We start from the raw sequence: 18,494 nt of genomic DNA, 5'->3' as shown, positions 1-18,494 counted from the left end.
TATGTATATATATATATATATAGAGAGATATCTCAACAAATAGCGTTGACGTGTTTTTTACAATCGTTACCGAATCTTTTGTGATTTACAGGTATGTTGTTAATCCAGACATTTTAGCGTTTGTTCTTTTGTTTATACTAATCAGGCTCCGATATTAGACAGAAAAAGGGGAAGAACCATAATGAGGAGATAATTTTTTTTAAAAGAATGAGAAATATAGACACATTTATTTTTACATAAGTAAATTAAGGGCAATTTAATCTTTAAAAAAAATGCCATTTCTAGTAATGAGTTGATTGCAAACGTGTGTTTTTTGTTTTTTAATCCCCTTTTTTTTTCTTTCTGAATGGTGAAACAAAATGGCCGCCGCACCACAGGCCAATAGGAAGCTGCAACATCATGGGTTGCGTCTTCCTATTGGACGCTCCCCACCCTCCCCTACTAAACCAGGAAGTCATGCCAATAACTTCATTGGTAAACTTCTAAGGAACCCCAGAACTACAAATGGCATGGTTCAGTTCTGGGGACCCCTCCCAGGACCCCCTGCTTTCCATCATGCAAAAAAAAAAAACCTAACGGTGGGAGGGGATTGCTGCTTTGCCATAAGGTACAGTACCTGATGTCCCTATTAAGTGAATTTACTGTTGGTTACTTAGGTCCAGGTTTGCTCACGGATGATATATAAGGTGTCTCTACATTGCACTTAATATGATCTGCTATGATTCACAGATCTTGTCTATTAATTTTGACTCATTCTAATTGGCCCTTTCAAGCGCAAGTATTCGTCAGTAGAAGGAAGGGGCCAATCCCTTACCTTAACCGTGGACAATAATAGTGTCAAACAACGTAATTGGCTTAAGAGTTCTTGAACTTTTACCGCTAAGCTTTGATGACTTACAATTGAGGAAGTGCATCATAGTTTCTGTAATACCAGTATGAGTGAAATACTCCGTTTGTTTTGGTCTGTTGATTCTGATGTTTATTTGCTTGGATAAATGAAAGTATTAAAGCAGCTATCCAAGCTGGCTGTTTTTTTTAAAAATTATTATTATTATTATTATTTTTACATAGGATTGAAGCAGGGGGTCTCCATAGCTAAACCCATTAATTTCAGCTCCGGGGACCCCCTTCTTCCAGAAATACTTGGCTCCGTAGGGGGGTGTCGGAAGCCTCTCTGGTTCGCTAACTGGGGTTCACGTAATGGCTGCTTTTTCAGAGCTCCCGCGCCCTGCGGGCCAATGGGAAGCCGTGACGTCATTCGGTGCGACTTCCTATTGGCTCACGTGTTGCGGGGAGCTTTAAACTTGCAGGAGATACTGGCACCCCCTTCGGAGATAAGTATCTCTGGAAGCAGGGGGTCCCTGGAGCTCAAATTAATGGGGTCCAGCTCTGGAGACCCTCTGCTTCAATACTATGTTATTAAAATAAAAAAAAAGCGTCCCAAAATGTTCCCCGCTTGGATAGCTCTTTAAGTATTTTCAATGTTTTAAAATAAGTGTCGGGCAGCGAATTAGCAGCACACATGTAGGTACAATTCATATGTTGCACTGATACTAGTAATACACATACATCAGACATTATTGCCGGGTCAACTCAACGCTCTAACAGTTTTTGACGCAGAACGTAACACGGCTTTATTGAAACAAGTTGCTATACTTACCGTGTCTCTTGGTGTAATGCCACAGCCGCATTAACTGAAGCCCAGTTGTCTGATGCATCTGTACGTATCTGTGCACATATGCTGTATCACAAAGTTATTTGACATTATCCGATGAATGATCCATCTATCCGTGTCCTTAGTCCCGCAGTGTGGATAAGCAGCATGCTGTCATCAACTACGACGATGGCAGAGATGAGCATCGTGTGAAGGATCTTGGGAGCCTAAATGGGGTGAGAATAACAAGGGTCTTGTATAAGAATTAGCTTGTGTCTAAGACTGCGCTTATAGTAATGGCGACGCGACATCGCATCAAAACAAATGCATTGTCGCCGTCATCGGCGCTTATAGTGCACGCGACGGCGACCAAGCGACAGCGCTACCAAAAATCTGGTGGTCACTGTTATTTGATTTTTTTCAGTGACGTTCTCCCCCTGTGGCCAATCAGAGAGCTTCTCCGTCCCTCTCCCTTTCTGACGTCACTGGCCTTGTAGCCAGCGACGTCGCCTAAACTTAAATTACAACTATCGCAAAGGCGACGGGTGACGTTAATCACGCTTTTGTACACAGGTCACTGTATTTATTTATAAAAAAAAATTAAACCTGTAATGCAGCCAATTAAAAATGATCCCAATTTATAAATTGTGCCGGATGTAATGTGGCTTTAAGGTTTAAAAGAGAGAGGGCGGGGAGAGGAGACAGCCTTGGGAAGAGTGCAGAAGAAGACAGGATATAGAACGTCCTTCTGTTACAAAGTTTCTGTATGTGTGACTTTATTTTTAGCATTATTTATGCCTGATTGTGACTGGTTCTTTTGCCTTCTCCACACAGACCTTTGTAAATGATGTCAGGATACCGGACCAGAAATATATAACACTGAACCTGAATGACGTCATTCGCTTTGGCTATGATATCCTTTGTATTCAAGGGTGACATTCCACTCCATGAAATATACTTAGTTCACGTTGCGTTGTTAATTATTGGGGGGCATATCCAAGCCGTTTGCGGTTTTAGAAACCAAGTTAAGCTGGTGGAACGCGAGATTTCATTGCAGTTGGTTTTAAGAACAATGTGGTAATTCTTTATAAATGTTGTAACTTAGCCAAGGTTTTGTGCTATTTATTTTCTAAGGGCGCAGTCCTTTCCCAATAACAAAGTTTAATTAATGATCCTACGCCTGGAAGGGACACAAATGATGATGTAATTGTGGGGCAAGCTAAATGTGTAATTGTTGGAGCAGTAGTTAATTTATAACCTATCTGCAGATCTGATCACCTTCTATTACCATGTATGTATGTATGTATGTATGTATTGTATTAAAGGGAACTAATTACATTAGGCTCCAAAATAATTCTGATCATATTCCTTAGCTAAATATATACATAAACAGACATTCACTGCTAGCTCAAACTCCTACACCCACCACATCATGAATATATATTTATGTCAAAAAGAGTGCTACTGAGCGTGGCAAATGTATACAACAAAAGACAGGGTTGCCCAATGCTACATCCAGTTGACAAAATTACATTTGTATGGCTCCAATAGAATTCTGATCTTATTCCTTAGCTAAATATATACATGTCAATATGTATGTGTTGGAACATATTCAGCATAAACTCCCGGAAGAGGCACTGAAGGTTGGTATCTGTGTATTTGGCATATACATTTCTTCTCTGTGTTGCTCTTGCGAATGGAAAAATTATTCTAATTTACAAATTATCCACATTTTTCCCTCTGCGGCTCTGAAATAAACGTCGACGTTCTTTCAATTTGCCCCCTCTCCCCCCCCTGCTAGTGAGCAGAAAAGATGATGATACTTTGCAGGATTATGCAAAGTTTTCCTATTGTAGCGTTGTCCATGAAACCAATTTTTCCGAACTGATTGCAAGAATTAATTTAAATGCAGAGGGGCCAAATAATGCAGGAAAGTATCTAAATGTACCCTAATGGGACCAGTTTACAACCATGGCACTCCATCAGTATGTGCCTAATCATCATCAAAATATAGGAGGAGATTAGGGCAGCAAAACATGTGAAATCCTATGCTTAAAAAAAAAAATTCTCCTAATGTCATTTTTTGGGATATTTTTTTTTTTAATGTACTTATCATTCTTGTGGTTGCTACAGCCAGGAATTAGAAAGCCACATCCGCTTCCTCTTTTTGAAACGGGCTCTGACACGCACCTTTTTGAGCTCTGCACTTTGACAACAAAGTATCACAAACAGATCTGTTGCTGTGTTCCAAAAAGCAGACCGTCTATTACTCTGAAAGCTGTAGCAATAATGTGTTACACTTAGTAATGAACAAATATGGTGTTTTAATCCCATCTTTTACAGCATGAAAAGTACACCAGCCAACTTCAGATGAGTTTGAAGGCACCAGGAGCAAGTCGAGCAGAGCATACTAAGGAGCACAAAGCTCACACAGAGTCTTCCCAAGCGAAACAGGAAAAGGGCGACAAGAAAGCAGCCAATGGTACTTATTAAAAACCAGTATGTCCAGATTCAAACAGGAACCCAAACTGATACTCTGATGCGTTTTCTCTTTCTGCCGTTGTTTCATGTGTGTATTGGGAATCTTACATTTTATTTGTGTTTGTAAGTACAGCAAGGCCCCACTTCTCGTTGCCCCGCTTTTCGGCGATCCGCCGATACAGCGGTACCGAGAAGGGGGCCACCATGTCTGCCATGTACCGAGAACGGGCCGGTCTGGGGTCACGCATGCGCAGAAGGGGGTTTTTGCCGATGTTGTGCATGCGTAGAACGGCGCATTGCCGGTCTGCGCATGGGCACACAACGAAAATCGCCGGTTCCGCTTTCCTGCAATTTTCGCTTTGCGGCGGGTCCTTAGAACGGAACACGCCACATGACTGGGGCCCTGCTGTACAGGTTTAATAAGGCATTTAATTTTCATATGCTTGTAAATTCTGGCTTAAATAGAATCTAAGTGAAACATGGCCGCTTGTTGGAAGTCTGCGCAGTAGGTAAGCGATAACAAAGTACTGTAGGTGAGAGCGACTCGCTGACACAATGTTGAACCTTCTCAACAATGTGTGTACTTGGATCACCAGTCTTCTCATTTAGAATGCTGCTTTTATAGGAGCTATGGAATAATTACCACCAAAACTACTTCTTTTTCGCCTGACTTGGGTTAAATAGATCAGTGTTTTTCAAACAGGGTTCCCTGTAATTTTCTGGTCATTTGAAAATTGTACCAAATACAGAAGAATTTACAATGCATCTGATCTCAGACGCGCTATTAGAGAGGGTTGGGGTTCCTACAATGCACCTGATCTTAGATGCGTATTAGAGAGGGTTGGGGTTCCCCAGAATTTCACATAGGGTTCCTTAACCAAAAAAAGGTTGGAAACCACTGTAATAGATACTAGGAGTCTTCAAATCTAACAAAGGTGGGGAACTGATCCTTTCCACTCCCAACCCTGATTACCTTGGGTTTCTCATTAAAGGAGACAGATGACACTGGACTTGTGAAGTTACCTAATGCAACGGTTTGCTTGACTTGGGAGCAAAGTACAGAAATTTCAGGAATAACTGTACACCATAAAAAAAAAAAAAAAAAATCTTGTGAAAACCACCAAAGCTATCTTTGAAATAAAACATGGCCAATTTCATTTCATTTTTTTTCCATACAGCCCCCCCTATTCTATCCCAATATATTGCTGCCTTGGTAACTGTAAGATATAATGGTAATCAGAATCAAGCCCTGTAATAATCTAGGAATGGTGTCTGAAGAACAGTGAAATAGTGACTTGTTCAAGGTCACAAAGAGAGGGGACATTAGGATTCAGCCTCCAGTGTCCTGGCAATTTCAGGAAACAAACATGGCGACCAGCAATGTAATTCCTGATGAGCCATGAAGAAGTTCTCCATTAGGCCTTGGACATAGTAAGCGCTTAGGTGCTGCCGCTCGCTCTCGCTTGCTGCCGCTCGCTCTACCAGGAGCTTTTTGCTGTCCTTGCAGAGGAGACAGCAAGCGCTTGGGAGGCGGGTATCACTGTGTGTGTGTGTCACTTTGAAGTGATCTGTGTGTTTGTGTGTCACTGGGGAACGTGTGTGTGTGTGTGTGTGTGTGTGTGTGTGTGTATATTATATAATATTTAAAAAATTTAAAAAAAGACATGTGAGAGTAAATTATTTATTAACATTGTGCAACTTTGATAAATATATTCGCGCACACACATCACACACCACACATACACATACACACTGGTACACACACACATGCACACACACATACACACACATACACACATACACGCACACATACACACTGGTACACACACACACACACATACACACACTCACACATGGACACACACATACATGCACACACACACACACATGCACACACACATACACACACACATACATGCACACACACACATACATGCACACACACACACAGACACACGGGGCAGAAGGGGGCACATCACCCGCTCCCCCCCGGCAGCGCAAGCCCCCTCCATCTCCCGCAGGCTGACAGCCACAGGGATCGGGCAGATGGAGGCACATCACCCGCTCCCCCCCGGCGGCGCAAGCCCCCTCCATCTCCCGCAGGCTGACAGCCACAGGGATCGGGCAGATGGAGGCACATCACCCGCTCCCCCCCGGCGGCGCAAGCCCCCTCCATCTCCCGCAGGCTGACAGCCACAGGGATCGGGCAGATGGAGGCACATCACCCGCTCCCCCCTGGCGGCGCAAGCCCCCTCCATCTCCCGCAGGCTGACGGCCACAGGGATCGGGCAGATGGAGGCACATCACCCGCTCCCCCCCGGCGGCGCAAGCCCCCTCCATCTCCCGCAGGCTGACAGCCACAGGGATCGGGCAGATGGAGGCACATCACCCGCTCACTCCCGGCAGCGCAAGCCCCCTCCATCTCCCGCAGGCTGACAGCCACAGGGATCGGGCAGAAGGTACACTCACTCCGCTGGCGCCAGACCCCGTTCACATTTCCCTGCTCTCCTTCCATTGGTTGCTGAGGCGTCACGTGAGCGGACTCAGCGCGTGAATTTAAAATTTCACTGTCGGCTCTGTTCAAGCGCGCCTCAGCAAGCAACGGAAAGCATGCGCGAGCCCCTACTAAAGCCGCTTTAATTGCGACTGTAGGGGCTCAGTGGCAAGCAGCAGCAAGCGAGAGCAAGCGAGAGCAAGCAAGCAGTAACCATGCCCTGGGCCTTAGTAGGACTCCATCACTAAGGCCTCAGATAACATCGTGATTTGTGTTTACAGCTCAACCCCCTTATAATGCTGTGCTTGGGGTCCAAAGAATCACAGCGCGCTATAAGTGGATCGCGTTAGAAATAATGTTTAATTGTATGTATTGTACAATAAAGTATTTAAGACACCAATAACCGTGTTGTAAAGTATTCATAAAGACAAAAATTGGGAGCCATGTTTGCATCGCGTTATAAGCGGATTCGTGTTGTTACGGATCGCGTTATAACGGGGTTGAGCTGTATTTACTTTTCTACTTGCACGTGGGACGACACACTGTACATTTCTTTGCCGCACACATCGTAATCCATCTGATGACAACTTCTCTGTTCGTAGAGCCTTCTGTTTACCGGACACCCCTATATGGACAGCCCTCCTGGTGGGGAGACGACGAGGCCAATAACAAGCATGAAAAACACGAGGGCAGAAGGCAAGACGAACACTATTCAGGTGAGCCCTTCACTTATTTGCCTGCTCATGAATTCTGTTGTACAGCATTAACTTACTGGGAATTAGGACACCTTGCAAACGTCCCTTGGGGCCGCTTACCCCACGCAGTGTTCATAACATTGCATGTTTCTTTTAACCTTTTATGGCAGATGATACCAACTCCAGTCCTCAGGGACCACTAGCATGCAGGTTTTAAGTATACCCCCTGCCTGGGCACAGGTGGTTCTGTCCAAATGATTGGGCCCCCTGTGCTGATGAGTATAGTCTTAAAACCTGCACTGCCCTTCAGGACTGGAGTTGGGAATGTCTGTTGTATGGGGTTGAATTAGATGGAACCTGCAGATCCTGTATGTACAGTATTCCCTTTCAGTGTTCCAAGCTCTGTTTGGTTAAAACCACATTGTGGTGCTACACAATAAAAAGTAGAAAACAAAGCTTAGGGTGTGTTCATTTTGAGCTGGTGTTGCTACACACTGATTTCTCTTTTGTTCCGTGATTTCAGCATTAAAAAAAAGAACGCCAGTTAAGCTTCAGCTTTGTTTTTTGTTTTTTGATAGTGCTGCGTATTCATGAAACCGATCCTACAGTATATATGACCCGTATAGGACGTGCAATCATTATTTTATTCACATGACTTTGATCTCTGATGTAAAGATGTGCGATCTCTCCCCTCCACCCCCCACCCGTGGGAGTTTGTGAACCAGGTGAAATTTGACCCCCCAAAAATGAACAAACTTAACAAAAACAATTAATGGAGCATTACAACTCCAATGTGCATTGCAAATTCCAACCCAAAAGCAGATTATATCAGGTCACATCGTCCTTTATATCAGGGGGGCTCAACTCCAGTCCTCAGCCCCCCCCCCCTCCAACTGGTCAAGTTTTCAGGATATCCCAGCTTCAGCACAGGTGGCTCAGTGAATGACTGAGCCTCTGGTTGAGCCACCTGTGCTGAAGGAGGGACTGATTTGGCCACCCATGCTGAAGCAGGGATATCCTGAAAACCTGACCTGTTATGGGGGCTTGAGGACAGGCGTTGAGCGTCCCTGCCTTATATGCTGCCATTTTCACAAAATTCTGACGCGCATCACAAATTTTTCACGGTAATTTGGCGAAAAATGTTGCACCAAAGGTGTATTTTCATGCATGCGCAAGATGAATTTACGCAAAAGATCTTAAAAAACTCAATCTAAGAGAAGAAAAAAAATGTGTGTAGAGGATTTCGGGGGATTTGTTCAACTTTACTCTGAACTACTATAGACCAATAATTATTTAAAATGAAAAATAATAATTTAGTACCTTTTTTTGTTTTTCCCTGCATTATATTATCTTTTTGACCAGAAGGAAAGAGGGGATAATTAACATGCAATAAAACAAACTAAAGAAAGAAAGGGAACAACTACAACAACTTTGTACATTTTAGATTTAACACACTGTACCTATTCCTGCAACTATTAGAGAGATGCATTAATAGTGAAATCGATATTTTCAGACACCGCATATACAAGACCATTCATTGTGAAACGGAAGAAAAGAAATATAAATATAATTTCCCACTGGTTTATATTGTTTACACCTTTCTATACATTTGGACCATAACGGGCTATTATTTTGCAATATTGTTATAATGAAAATATAATCAATAATTTTAGTAAATCACTTACAATAGACTGCATACACAATGCATAGAGCGATTTTGTTGTATTGCTTAATTTAGGTTATAGCTTTAATATCTCACGAGTAATGCAAAGGAAATGTATGTTTCAATTCAGTACATTTAATCTCGTCTCGTCAATATCAGTGTTTTTGAACAGGGGTTCCTAGATACCCATGTGTTCTCTGGGATCCCTACACGGTTCCCTGCCGTTTCAGGTCATTTGATAATTGTACCAAATACACAAGAATTTACAATGCATCTGATGTCAGTCGCGCTATTGGAGAGGGTTGGGGATCCTTACAATGCATCTGATCTCAGACGCGCTATTAGAGAGGGTTGGGGTTCCTTACAATGCATCTGATCTCAGACGCGCTATTAGAGAGGGTTGGGGTTCCTTACAATGTATCTCATCTCAGATGCGCTATTAGACAGGGTTGGGGTTGAGCAGAATTTCACAATATAATTATAGGGTTCAATAACCAAAAAAAGGTTAAAAACCACTGGTCTACAGTAATGATTATCTTGTTCTCAGCTCGCATACAATTCTGCGAGCATATAGGCAGGGAAATAACTTTGTTAGATAATTTGGTCCACCTACAGTATTCTACCATGGGCCCCTTTTATGTCTGATTTCCTAAGGGGTTTGTCTAATAAAGTAGACATTACCACTTTGAAATAGTTGCTTTAACCACCTAATATATTTCTTTGTCATTTCTCTCATTTTCATATAAAAAAAAAAATATACTGCATTTAGCTAATTATCCAGATACATTTAATATGTGTTATTTGACTCTTAATCTACAGTACGTATCTATTTGGCTTGTATACATAAATCATTAAACCATTTTGATCTGTAATGAGTGAAAGGCCATATATACTATTGGTATATGTTCCTGCAATACTCTAGTGCAGAACCAACATGGAAATGTAAGGCTACGGCACAAGCTTTGGAAACCATCAAGGGTTTTCCCCCACAAATGTGATCACACGATGTCCTTGAATCATTTTTTTGTTTTTCTAGTGTGAATTCTTAAAACCTGCAGAAATGCAAAGACAGAAGCATAAGGGAAATCTCATTGTAGAAACTGAAGCGAAAATAAAAAACAGATATACTGTAGTGTATTCACATTTTCCACCCATTAAAATGTATTGTTTATTAACAGAAAGGTACCTATTTTGAAACCTATCCCAATCATGGTTGGGATCAATTCAAGAAAAGAATGTGCTTGTCACATCTGCATTCTGTATCTGAAAAAGAATGTTTTGTTCTGCAATTAATTGGCCTCTATCCTGCATCTTTTTATGCATTCTGTTTGTTTTGCTGTAGAAAGATCAAAAGATCAACATGAAGAAGAACTGAATGGCAACATAGTGTACAGAGACTCTCAAGACCAGTCTGTTTACTCATTCCGAAGAGAACCTAGTTACTTTGAAATTCCGACTAAAGACTTTCAGCAGCCTGCAAAGCCCAGCGAGACCCAACTCCATGAAATTCCAACAAAGGACACCGATACCATTACAGCCCCTGTCGTGCAAAGCCATGCCTCTTTCACCATTGAGTTTGATGACTGTCGGCCAGGGAAGATCAAGATTAAAGATCACGTGACTAAATTTTCAATGAGACAGAAGAAACTTTTTGGGAAGGAATCTTGTCCCACGGAAACTGTGTCCGCAGAAAACAAAGTAGCTGACTGGCTAGTTCAGAATGACCCGAGTTTAATGAGGAGACCATCTCCCGGAGAAGATGTTTACAGTACCAAGAGTGACCTTCCCGTTCATAACAGAACGCTCAAAGGTAAATCAGCTGTATGTGAATACCCACGTCATTTAGGATTCTGTATTGTTTTCATTATTCCATGCAGTTTAATTCACAAACATACAGATATTGGTACATCAGGATTCTAACTAGAGGTTGGACATGCTTGAAACTGAACTAGGAATCTCCAAAGTATCTTTCGTGTTAAAAGACGTCAGAATATTAAATAACACATTTTACATTTTTCCTAGTGTTGTTATTTTTTCCGTAAATTTGGTATCATTTACTGTAGATTGGATCAGTCTATGGCATGTACAGTATGCTTGATGTCTCCTTTAACATCTATGTTTGTACATCATCTCTAATACTTCAAGCTGCTTTCCTTCTTTCGTGTTTGTTTGTACGTACATAGATCTTTTGAGATCTAAGAATCATTTTTCTTCTCCTTAAATTCTTCTCTCTCCATTCAATTGAATGGAGCTTATATCTTGCCGAGCAAAGTGCATGTCTTCCTAGCATATTGAATGAAGTTCTAGAATTCACCCCCTGTCCCACAGTACTCTCCGGAGACCTAAGTTCTTCCTAGCCATTGTGTGCTCTTCTCATAGAGATCTCCTCTCAGCTTCATGTATCTCTGACCCTCTTACGACAGCAATCTAAGGACCGTCCGTAACCTCTGGTGTGTCGAGCTGTGGTCCTTTAGTTTAGACTATGTACATGGGTTTTTATTAGATCTATTCATGGTACTGTATTTATTTTTGTTTATAATCATTTTGTAGAATACAGTACTTAAGAAAAACTAATCCGAAAAGCATAAGCTCTTTGTGATGGCTACACCTGGTAATTAGTGTATTATTATTTTAAAGTTGCCCAACACTGATCTAAGGTCTCATATTCGCCTATTGGGGGAAACTCCTCTCCCATAAGACTCTCTCTCTGTGACTTGCGAATACATTATCAAGGAGTCATAACATTGCCCAGAAGTGCTTATTCTCAAACCAAGCAAACCTACTGTGGTTAAGTCTCTTCTATCTTCTGAAATCCCTAATATATTCACATTTCACTTACTTCCTCATTCCTCCTAATGATTCCCCTGCTCATCTTATAATAAAGCATTACTATTTCTCTGTATTTTACTTTCTTTGTACATTTATCCTGTAGAATACTGTATTAAAAAAAAAAAGAAGAAAGAAAGTAATTGACGATGAGTGCTAAATGCTGATGCTAATAGACCTACTTTATTTTTTTAGGTAATCGACATGAAGATGGAACCCAAAGCGACTCTGAAGATCCAGTTGTAGTTAAACCAGCAAAAGAGACAGGAACAGCTGATCAAGGGAAGCTCCAACGCCAAATAAAACGGGAACCGGAAGACTTGCTGCACAGTCAGCAAGCTTTTGTCATAGAGTTTTTTGACGAGGACGCTCCTCGTAAGAAGAGGTCCCAGTCTTTTACGCAAAGTGCAAACTCTTCTCAGAATGACACAGACCCTGCACTGAAAACATCTAAACTTGAGAAGCGTAAAGGCCCCCCGCCTGCTGAGAAATTAAGCACGAATGGGACTCTCTCCTCACCGCCAGTAGCAAAGCCCGTAGCCAGCTCTTCATTTCCACAAAGATCTAACTCTTTCAGGAGAGAGAAGACGGACGACCGAATAAACTCTTCCACATCGTCAACGGCAAGACCGCCAGTGAAAAACTATGGAAGTGTTGGGAGGAAGTCGAGGCTAGCTGAAGAGTTTGCAGCCGAGTATTTGCGCGAGCAGACCGAAGCCCTTAAACAAGCTGCTGAAAAGCCAATGACACTGGCGCTATCGATAACCACAACAACCATGCAACCAGCAGCCTTGCAAACGCAAAATGCTGCCCCTGCATCGACAGCTGCAACATCAGCCTCTTCACCTTCAGATCCCAGGCCACTGAAGGCTAAGAATGAAGAGGACGACAGCTTGAGTGATGCTGGTACATACACCATTGAAACGGAGACTCAGGATAGAGAAGTTGAAGAGGCTAGGAAAATGATAGACCAGGTAAAATGCAGCTTTAGGTCTGTAGTCACAAAGGGTTCTATCTTATTGAACCTTTTACATACCAAGTGAAGTAATTTTTTGGTGTCAGAGAGCATCGTCCGTGCCTCTGGCTATGCCACAACTTTATCATCATATCGTGAATTATGCCTGGGGTGGTCAACTCCAGTCCTCAAGCCCCCCAACAGGTCAGGTGTTCAGGATATCATTGCTTCAGCACAGGTGGTTCAATCAGGCTGTCAAAAGACTGATTGAGCCACCTGTGCTGAATCAGGGACTGAGCCACCTGTGCTGAAGCAAGGATATCCTGAAAATCTGACCAGTTGGAGGGGCTTGCGGACTGGAGCTGAGCACCCCGGAATTATGTGGTAACCTTTTATTTGAATAATATACAATGTCTTCAACATACATGTATCCATCAACAAGCCTTAGTTTATTAATGTATGAAGACCAGTGTCCATAAGCTGCCCCCATGGACACCTTATGTTTGTCTAGTAACCATATGAACACCTGGTAAATATAATCTACAAGACAAACGGCATTCGTTTCCCTTTTGCCATATATTTTTTCAATAAGTCCATTAAGATAACGTGGTCATAACATTTTTTTTTCATCCTGAAAAAACATAAATTACCCGGTGATGCAAAATATTTTCACGGTAATCCACCGAGCTTAAATATGTCAGGTGACTTGACATAGACGTTTCAGTTTAGGAAAACCACTGCAGCCAGTCGTTAAAGGGACACTGCCTCTTGTGCCATTAAAACAAAAACAAAAAAAAGTTAATACAACAGTTCCTTGCCTTTTAAGGCAATTAATTATCTAAGCTGCCGATCGATCAGTGACAATCCGGCGGCCCCGGATTCCAATATGGCAGCCGATTTTGAAATCAGAAGTGCTGGCTCTTTCCAAACGGTTGCTGTAGAAACGCAAGGAAGCTTCGTACATTCAAACTCATTGGAAAGGGCATAAAGAGTGCATGGGAAATAAAAAAAAGAATGCCATATGTGTTCTCTACACCAGGGGTGCGCAAACTGGTGGGGGGCACGATGATTTTTGGGGGGAAGGGGAGGTCCGCAGAGGTTACAGAGACCCCGCGCTTCCCCGAAGGCATTTAAATTAAATGCTAGGGGAACGCGCAAGTCTCTGTAACTTCACTTACCTTGGTATCGGGGTCACGCGACATCGTGCTGCCATAGCAATGTGATGTCACATGACTCCCCGGAGCATGGAGGGGGGGAGGAGAGCATGGGGGGGGGGGAGGAGAGCAGGAGGCGTGGGGGGAATAGTTTGCACACCCCTGCTCTACACAACGGAGTTACAACAAAAAAAATAGGATTTTGAAAGGTAATGCTGCTTTAATGTATTAAATGGCTGACTAATGCTTTCATTTGTATGCAGGTATTTGGAGTCTTTGAACCTGAAGAGTATTCCAGAATTTCGTCTGCAGTTTACAGGCCCGTCATTAAAGTGGAAAAACAAGAATCGGTTACCAATGAGCGCAGCGTGAATCCGAATACTGTAACGCTACCATCTCACATCATAAACATGAACAGCGAACCGCAGACTGAAACGCAGGTATGCACATGTACAATCAAACGTCCCTGGGGAACTTCTTTTCAAAACGATTCATCTCTAAGGTAGTGTTGCCAGGCGGCTTCTCCAATAATATTGGACACAATGGTGAAAGGTGCGACTTGCTGGACACACACACACACCTCTCTATCCGCTCCATTCTGTTTTCTCCTCTCCTTGTCCCCACACCCAGGCTCCTAACACCTCCTCCTGATTGGCTGCATTACCCAGCAGCAGTCAATCGGGATGGAGGAAGCTGCCCTGCTCTCTCCCTGCTCAGGGAAATCCCATGGCCCCCCCCAAGCCGGTCAGGTCACTACGTCCAGAGAGGTAATACATGTCCAGTTTTAGCTCTAATCTTTTACTGGATAGTGTGTCCAAATACAGGACAGTCCGGTTCAATACTGGACACCTGGCAACCCTACTCCTAAGGAGAAAATAATATTTAGTGGGAAAGTTAGAGATGTATTTTCTTTAACTTTTGTATAAAAACAAACTATTACAGACAAGATCGTCTGGGTCTGCCTCAAAAGGCAGTCAGAAATGGGTGTCTCGCTGGGCAAGCCTTGCTGACAGCTACCCTGACGCATCGCCTACCACGTCTCCGTTGGACAGTCAGAAGCCGGGACTAACGTATGAGGATGGTGAGTAGTTGGTAGTAATTAGCTTATTTACGGCTTTGTTTTTGTTTTGTGGGGAGCATGAATGCACCATATTTAATCTGTGTTAGTCACAGAAATGGGTTAAATGACGAACATCCTGCCTGTCCATAATATTGGATAGCACTGTAGCATGACTACTATTGCATCTGCTGATATAGGGTTGGAGAACCTGAGATTTAGATGAAACCACCTGACTAATTTATCAAGCGGGGGCAGTCGGCTTCCTGTTGGATTACTTGGGGGGGGGGGGGTCCAGGAGATTTTGTCCAAATCCAGTTAATGCCAAAACTAAAGATGTCCAAAAAACAGACCATTAAGAGTCCTAGAGGGTAAAAAGATTACCCGGCACTGAAGAACAGTTATTATTTGGGTTAAAGAGTGGATTTGAAATGCTTATTCTCAGAGGCTTAGAAGCACCAAGAATTTTGAAGGCTCATTTAAATAGAGCAGTAGCTGCATCTTGGGCACGTAAAGCTAAAGCAACGTCAGAGGCGTTATGTAAGGCTACAGTAGCGGGTTCTGCACACACATTCACAAGATTCTACAAAGTAGATGTACAGTACAAGCTTCGCCTGAAGCTAAATTTGACCGCAAGGTTTAGCTTGCTGTACTTGCCCCATCCTAGGGAATTGCTTTGGCACTTCACTTTCGTGTGTGACTGCCATGGAAGGCAAAGAAGAAAATGGAAGAATTCTTCTTGCCGATTAATTTTCTCTCCCTAAGCCTTCCATGGCAATTTTACTTCCCTAGTTTATTGTGGGGGAGTCTGGTATATCATTTCAGCTTGGGGAGGAGGGACCTTATATACGGGTGCAGCTAGCACTTTACCTGTCCCTCTCAGCTCCGGAGAGGGCTTAACCCATTTGGGTCTGACTGCTATGGAGGGCTTGAGGGAAGAAACATTACTGGTTAGAATAAGTCTTCCGTTATCTCCTTTTCATATATATGTTCATATCTGTTTTATGTGCATGTTTTCTCATTCTTGCCAATACCATGTCTTGGCAATCACGTCAATGATGATCACTGATGTGCCTTGCTTTTTTTTTTTCAGGAGTTGATATTGATTATACTGAATTTTCTGGAGAAGCAGATCACACTTTGCCATCAAGAACAAGACGACTCCTTCCTCAACTCCCACCAAACGACAAGTCTGAAAGTCCTACTCCAACAATTTTGGTTTGTCAAGAGTCTTATTCAGAGACGACACACAAAAGGGTGTCTGAACAACATGACAATGAGATCTCTTCAGAGCCCAGAAGTCTGTTGTTCATACAGGAAGACCTGGATCCAGACAGCCTTAGTGATGCTAGCAAGTCTGATGATGGTGCAATATTGAACAGCAAATATAAAATATCAAAAATGTCTAGAAATGAGTGGAAGAATGAGACGTCTGATAGTCGAGAGCCATCTGCTCAAAGGACGTCTCAGATTACATGTGAACAAAAATCAACTGGATTTTATGTTGGAAATGATAATGAGATAGGAAGTCTATCCCAAGCAAACTCTGGAATACTTTGTATGGAGCTTCATAAAGAATATAAAGCTCATGAACTCCACATGAAACCAAAAGGTAATCAACACTCTACCCAAGAGACTCCTATTGTAGCAAGGATGGTTAACCAGCTTCAGCAGGGACCGCTCCATAAGAAAGAGAATGGATCTTCAAGAGAGTCGGTTTCATTTGTTAGGCAGGAAAGTTTTACCAAAGAGCAATCCAGCAGCACTGTTCCACTTAATAAACTTCCGCATATCCCAACTCATCCACTGCTTAAAGATTTGGATGCCGCAAAGAAAAATCATGACTACAGCCAGGAGACGCGTCTTATTCTCAAAGAGACAGAAACGGCTTTGGCCGCTTTAGAAGCGAAACTCTTTGCTCAGACCCATATTGATGAGTTAGAAAATGTGACGTGCCAGCAAGACGACTCCTTATCGGGGGAATCCGATGTGGATACAGCAAGCACAGTCAGTATAGTTAGTGACAAAAATGTGCCAACTCATCCACAGAAAGGCAGGGCTAGTAGCCTTCAGAATAAAATAGCCTCGTCCACATCATCTGTACAATATGGTCAACCTAGTGCTCGAGAGCGACTCACTGAAAAGCGCAGGACGGGTCCTGCTGATGGTGGGAGCAGGGGAGAAGTGACCAAGCGGTTTCAGATGAAGCGTAGCACTGGAACACGTGGATCCTCGGATTTCACAGACGAAGAAAGATGTTCTAGTCTTCCTTCCATACCGGTCACGGAAATTGCTTCTTCCGATTATGAACATTCCTCTTCTAGGCCCCTTTCAAGGAGGAGACATTTTGGCCAAACTACTAAAGAGGAAAACGGTCGAAATTCATTAAATGCCCAAAAAGTTCAGCAAGCCCTGACCCGCTCGAACAGTTTATCAACTCCTAGACCTACAAGAGCCTCGAAGCTGCGCCGCGCACGTTTAGGAGATGCTTCTGACAATGAATCCGCAGATTTAGAACGGTCCAACGTAAGTCCGGAAGTCTCTTCTACAAATTCATCTTCTGCCAAAAGTTCTGCAGAAGCTAAAAAGCCCTCCCGCCTTGACATTCTTGCCATGCCAAGAAAACGGACAGGCTCGTTTAATGTTCCAAGTGACACGGAAACCTCTTCCGCGAGAACGGGGTTTTCAGGACGCAGCTCGGAGAACAGTTATACAAGTCGAAAGCCAGTCATGTCAGACATTAAACCACCCACTAAGAAACCTATAGCACCCACACCCAAGCAACCTTTCAATAGAGCACATTCTGGCAGTGTGAAGTATTCCTCCAGTTCAAGTAAGTTTGTGTTGTGTTGTTTGTACAGCTACTGCTTTTATTATTTCATTAATATAGTTGATTTGTAGGGCTTTCAATTCCCTACAGTTTATTTGTTTGAAGCTCACACTTGAACCTTGCACTAATCTATTTTTTTTTCTGGGAATAATTGTTCTTTCAGCTCTGTTTAGTAAAAAGGCGGTGGAAGCCAATGTCAGGGGTTATAGGCTATAATATATTATTAATTATACTTTTTTATTTTTATCTTTATATGTCATTGAATTGAAGAGATCATGGTGTAGATTAGGGAGAGCCAACTCCTGTCCTCAAGAGCTACCAACAGGTCATTCTGTCAGAAGATCCCTACTTCGGCACAAGTGGCTCACATACTGTAGTCAAAAACTGCACCACCTGTGTTGAAGCAGGGATATCCTGAAAAGCTGTCCTGTTTGAGGACTTGAGGTGACCACCCCTGGTGTAGATAATTCCCTTCACTAACCATGATGTATGTTAATTGTGAGAATGATTGAAAGAAACATGCTATTGTTTATAGTTGACAAACTGGAAAGTTTTTGGCTTGAACCGGATGCACAAAAGCGTAAGTTCCAAAGAACCAAGTGAATAAGATCTTGGTTTTCAAGTGAATTGGTTTTCAGTCTGCTTTATGGTGCCCTAGCTTACTAACAAACTTCTTGTTCCAAAG

The 18,494-nt window shown here is 42.7% G+C and overlaps 1 protein-coding gene across 7 annotated transcripts in view; it reads left to right on the top strand.

Annotated features, from left to right (window-relative positions):
- The window catches only part of CEP170B (centrosomal protein 170B), a 51,517-nt gene that overhangs the window by 18,209 nt on the left and 14,814 nt on the right, over window positions 1-18,494 (top strand). For all 7 annotated transcript variants that reach the window (XM_075614928.1, XM_075614931.1, XM_075614926.1 and 4 more), the window contains 10 exons: window positions 1,801-1,890; window positions 2,489-2,569; window positions 3,241-3,297; window positions 3,998-4,136; window positions 7,232-7,345; window positions 10,330-10,797; window positions 12,009-12,787; window positions 14,186-14,362; window positions 14,865-15,003; window positions 16,073-17,812. In XM_075614928.1, coding sequence (XP_075471043.1) covers window positions 1,801-1,890; window positions 2,489-2,569; window positions 3,241-3,297; window positions 3,998-4,136; window positions 7,232-7,345; window positions 10,330-10,797; window positions 12,009-12,787; window positions 14,186-14,362; window positions 14,865-15,003; window positions 16,073-17,812 — 3,784 coding nt within the window. The remainder of the gene's footprint in view (window positions 1-1,800; window positions 1,891-2,488; window positions 2,570-3,240; window positions 3,298-3,997; window positions 4,137-7,231; window positions 7,346-10,329; window positions 10,798-12,008; window positions 12,788-14,185; window positions 14,363-14,864; window positions 15,004-16,072; window positions 17,813-18,494) is intronic.

The sequence above is a fragment of the Ascaphus truei genome, chromosome 9 (genome assembly GCF_040206685.1).
Source record: "Ascaphus truei isolate aAscTru1 chromosome 9, aAscTru1.hap1, whole genome shotgun sequence".
Lineage (NCBI taxonomy): Eukaryota > Metazoa > Chordata > Amphibia > Anura > Ascaphidae > Ascaphus > Ascaphus truei.
Note: the sequence above shows the minus strand (reverse complement) of the source record. Positions and strands in the feature narration are given on the sequence as shown.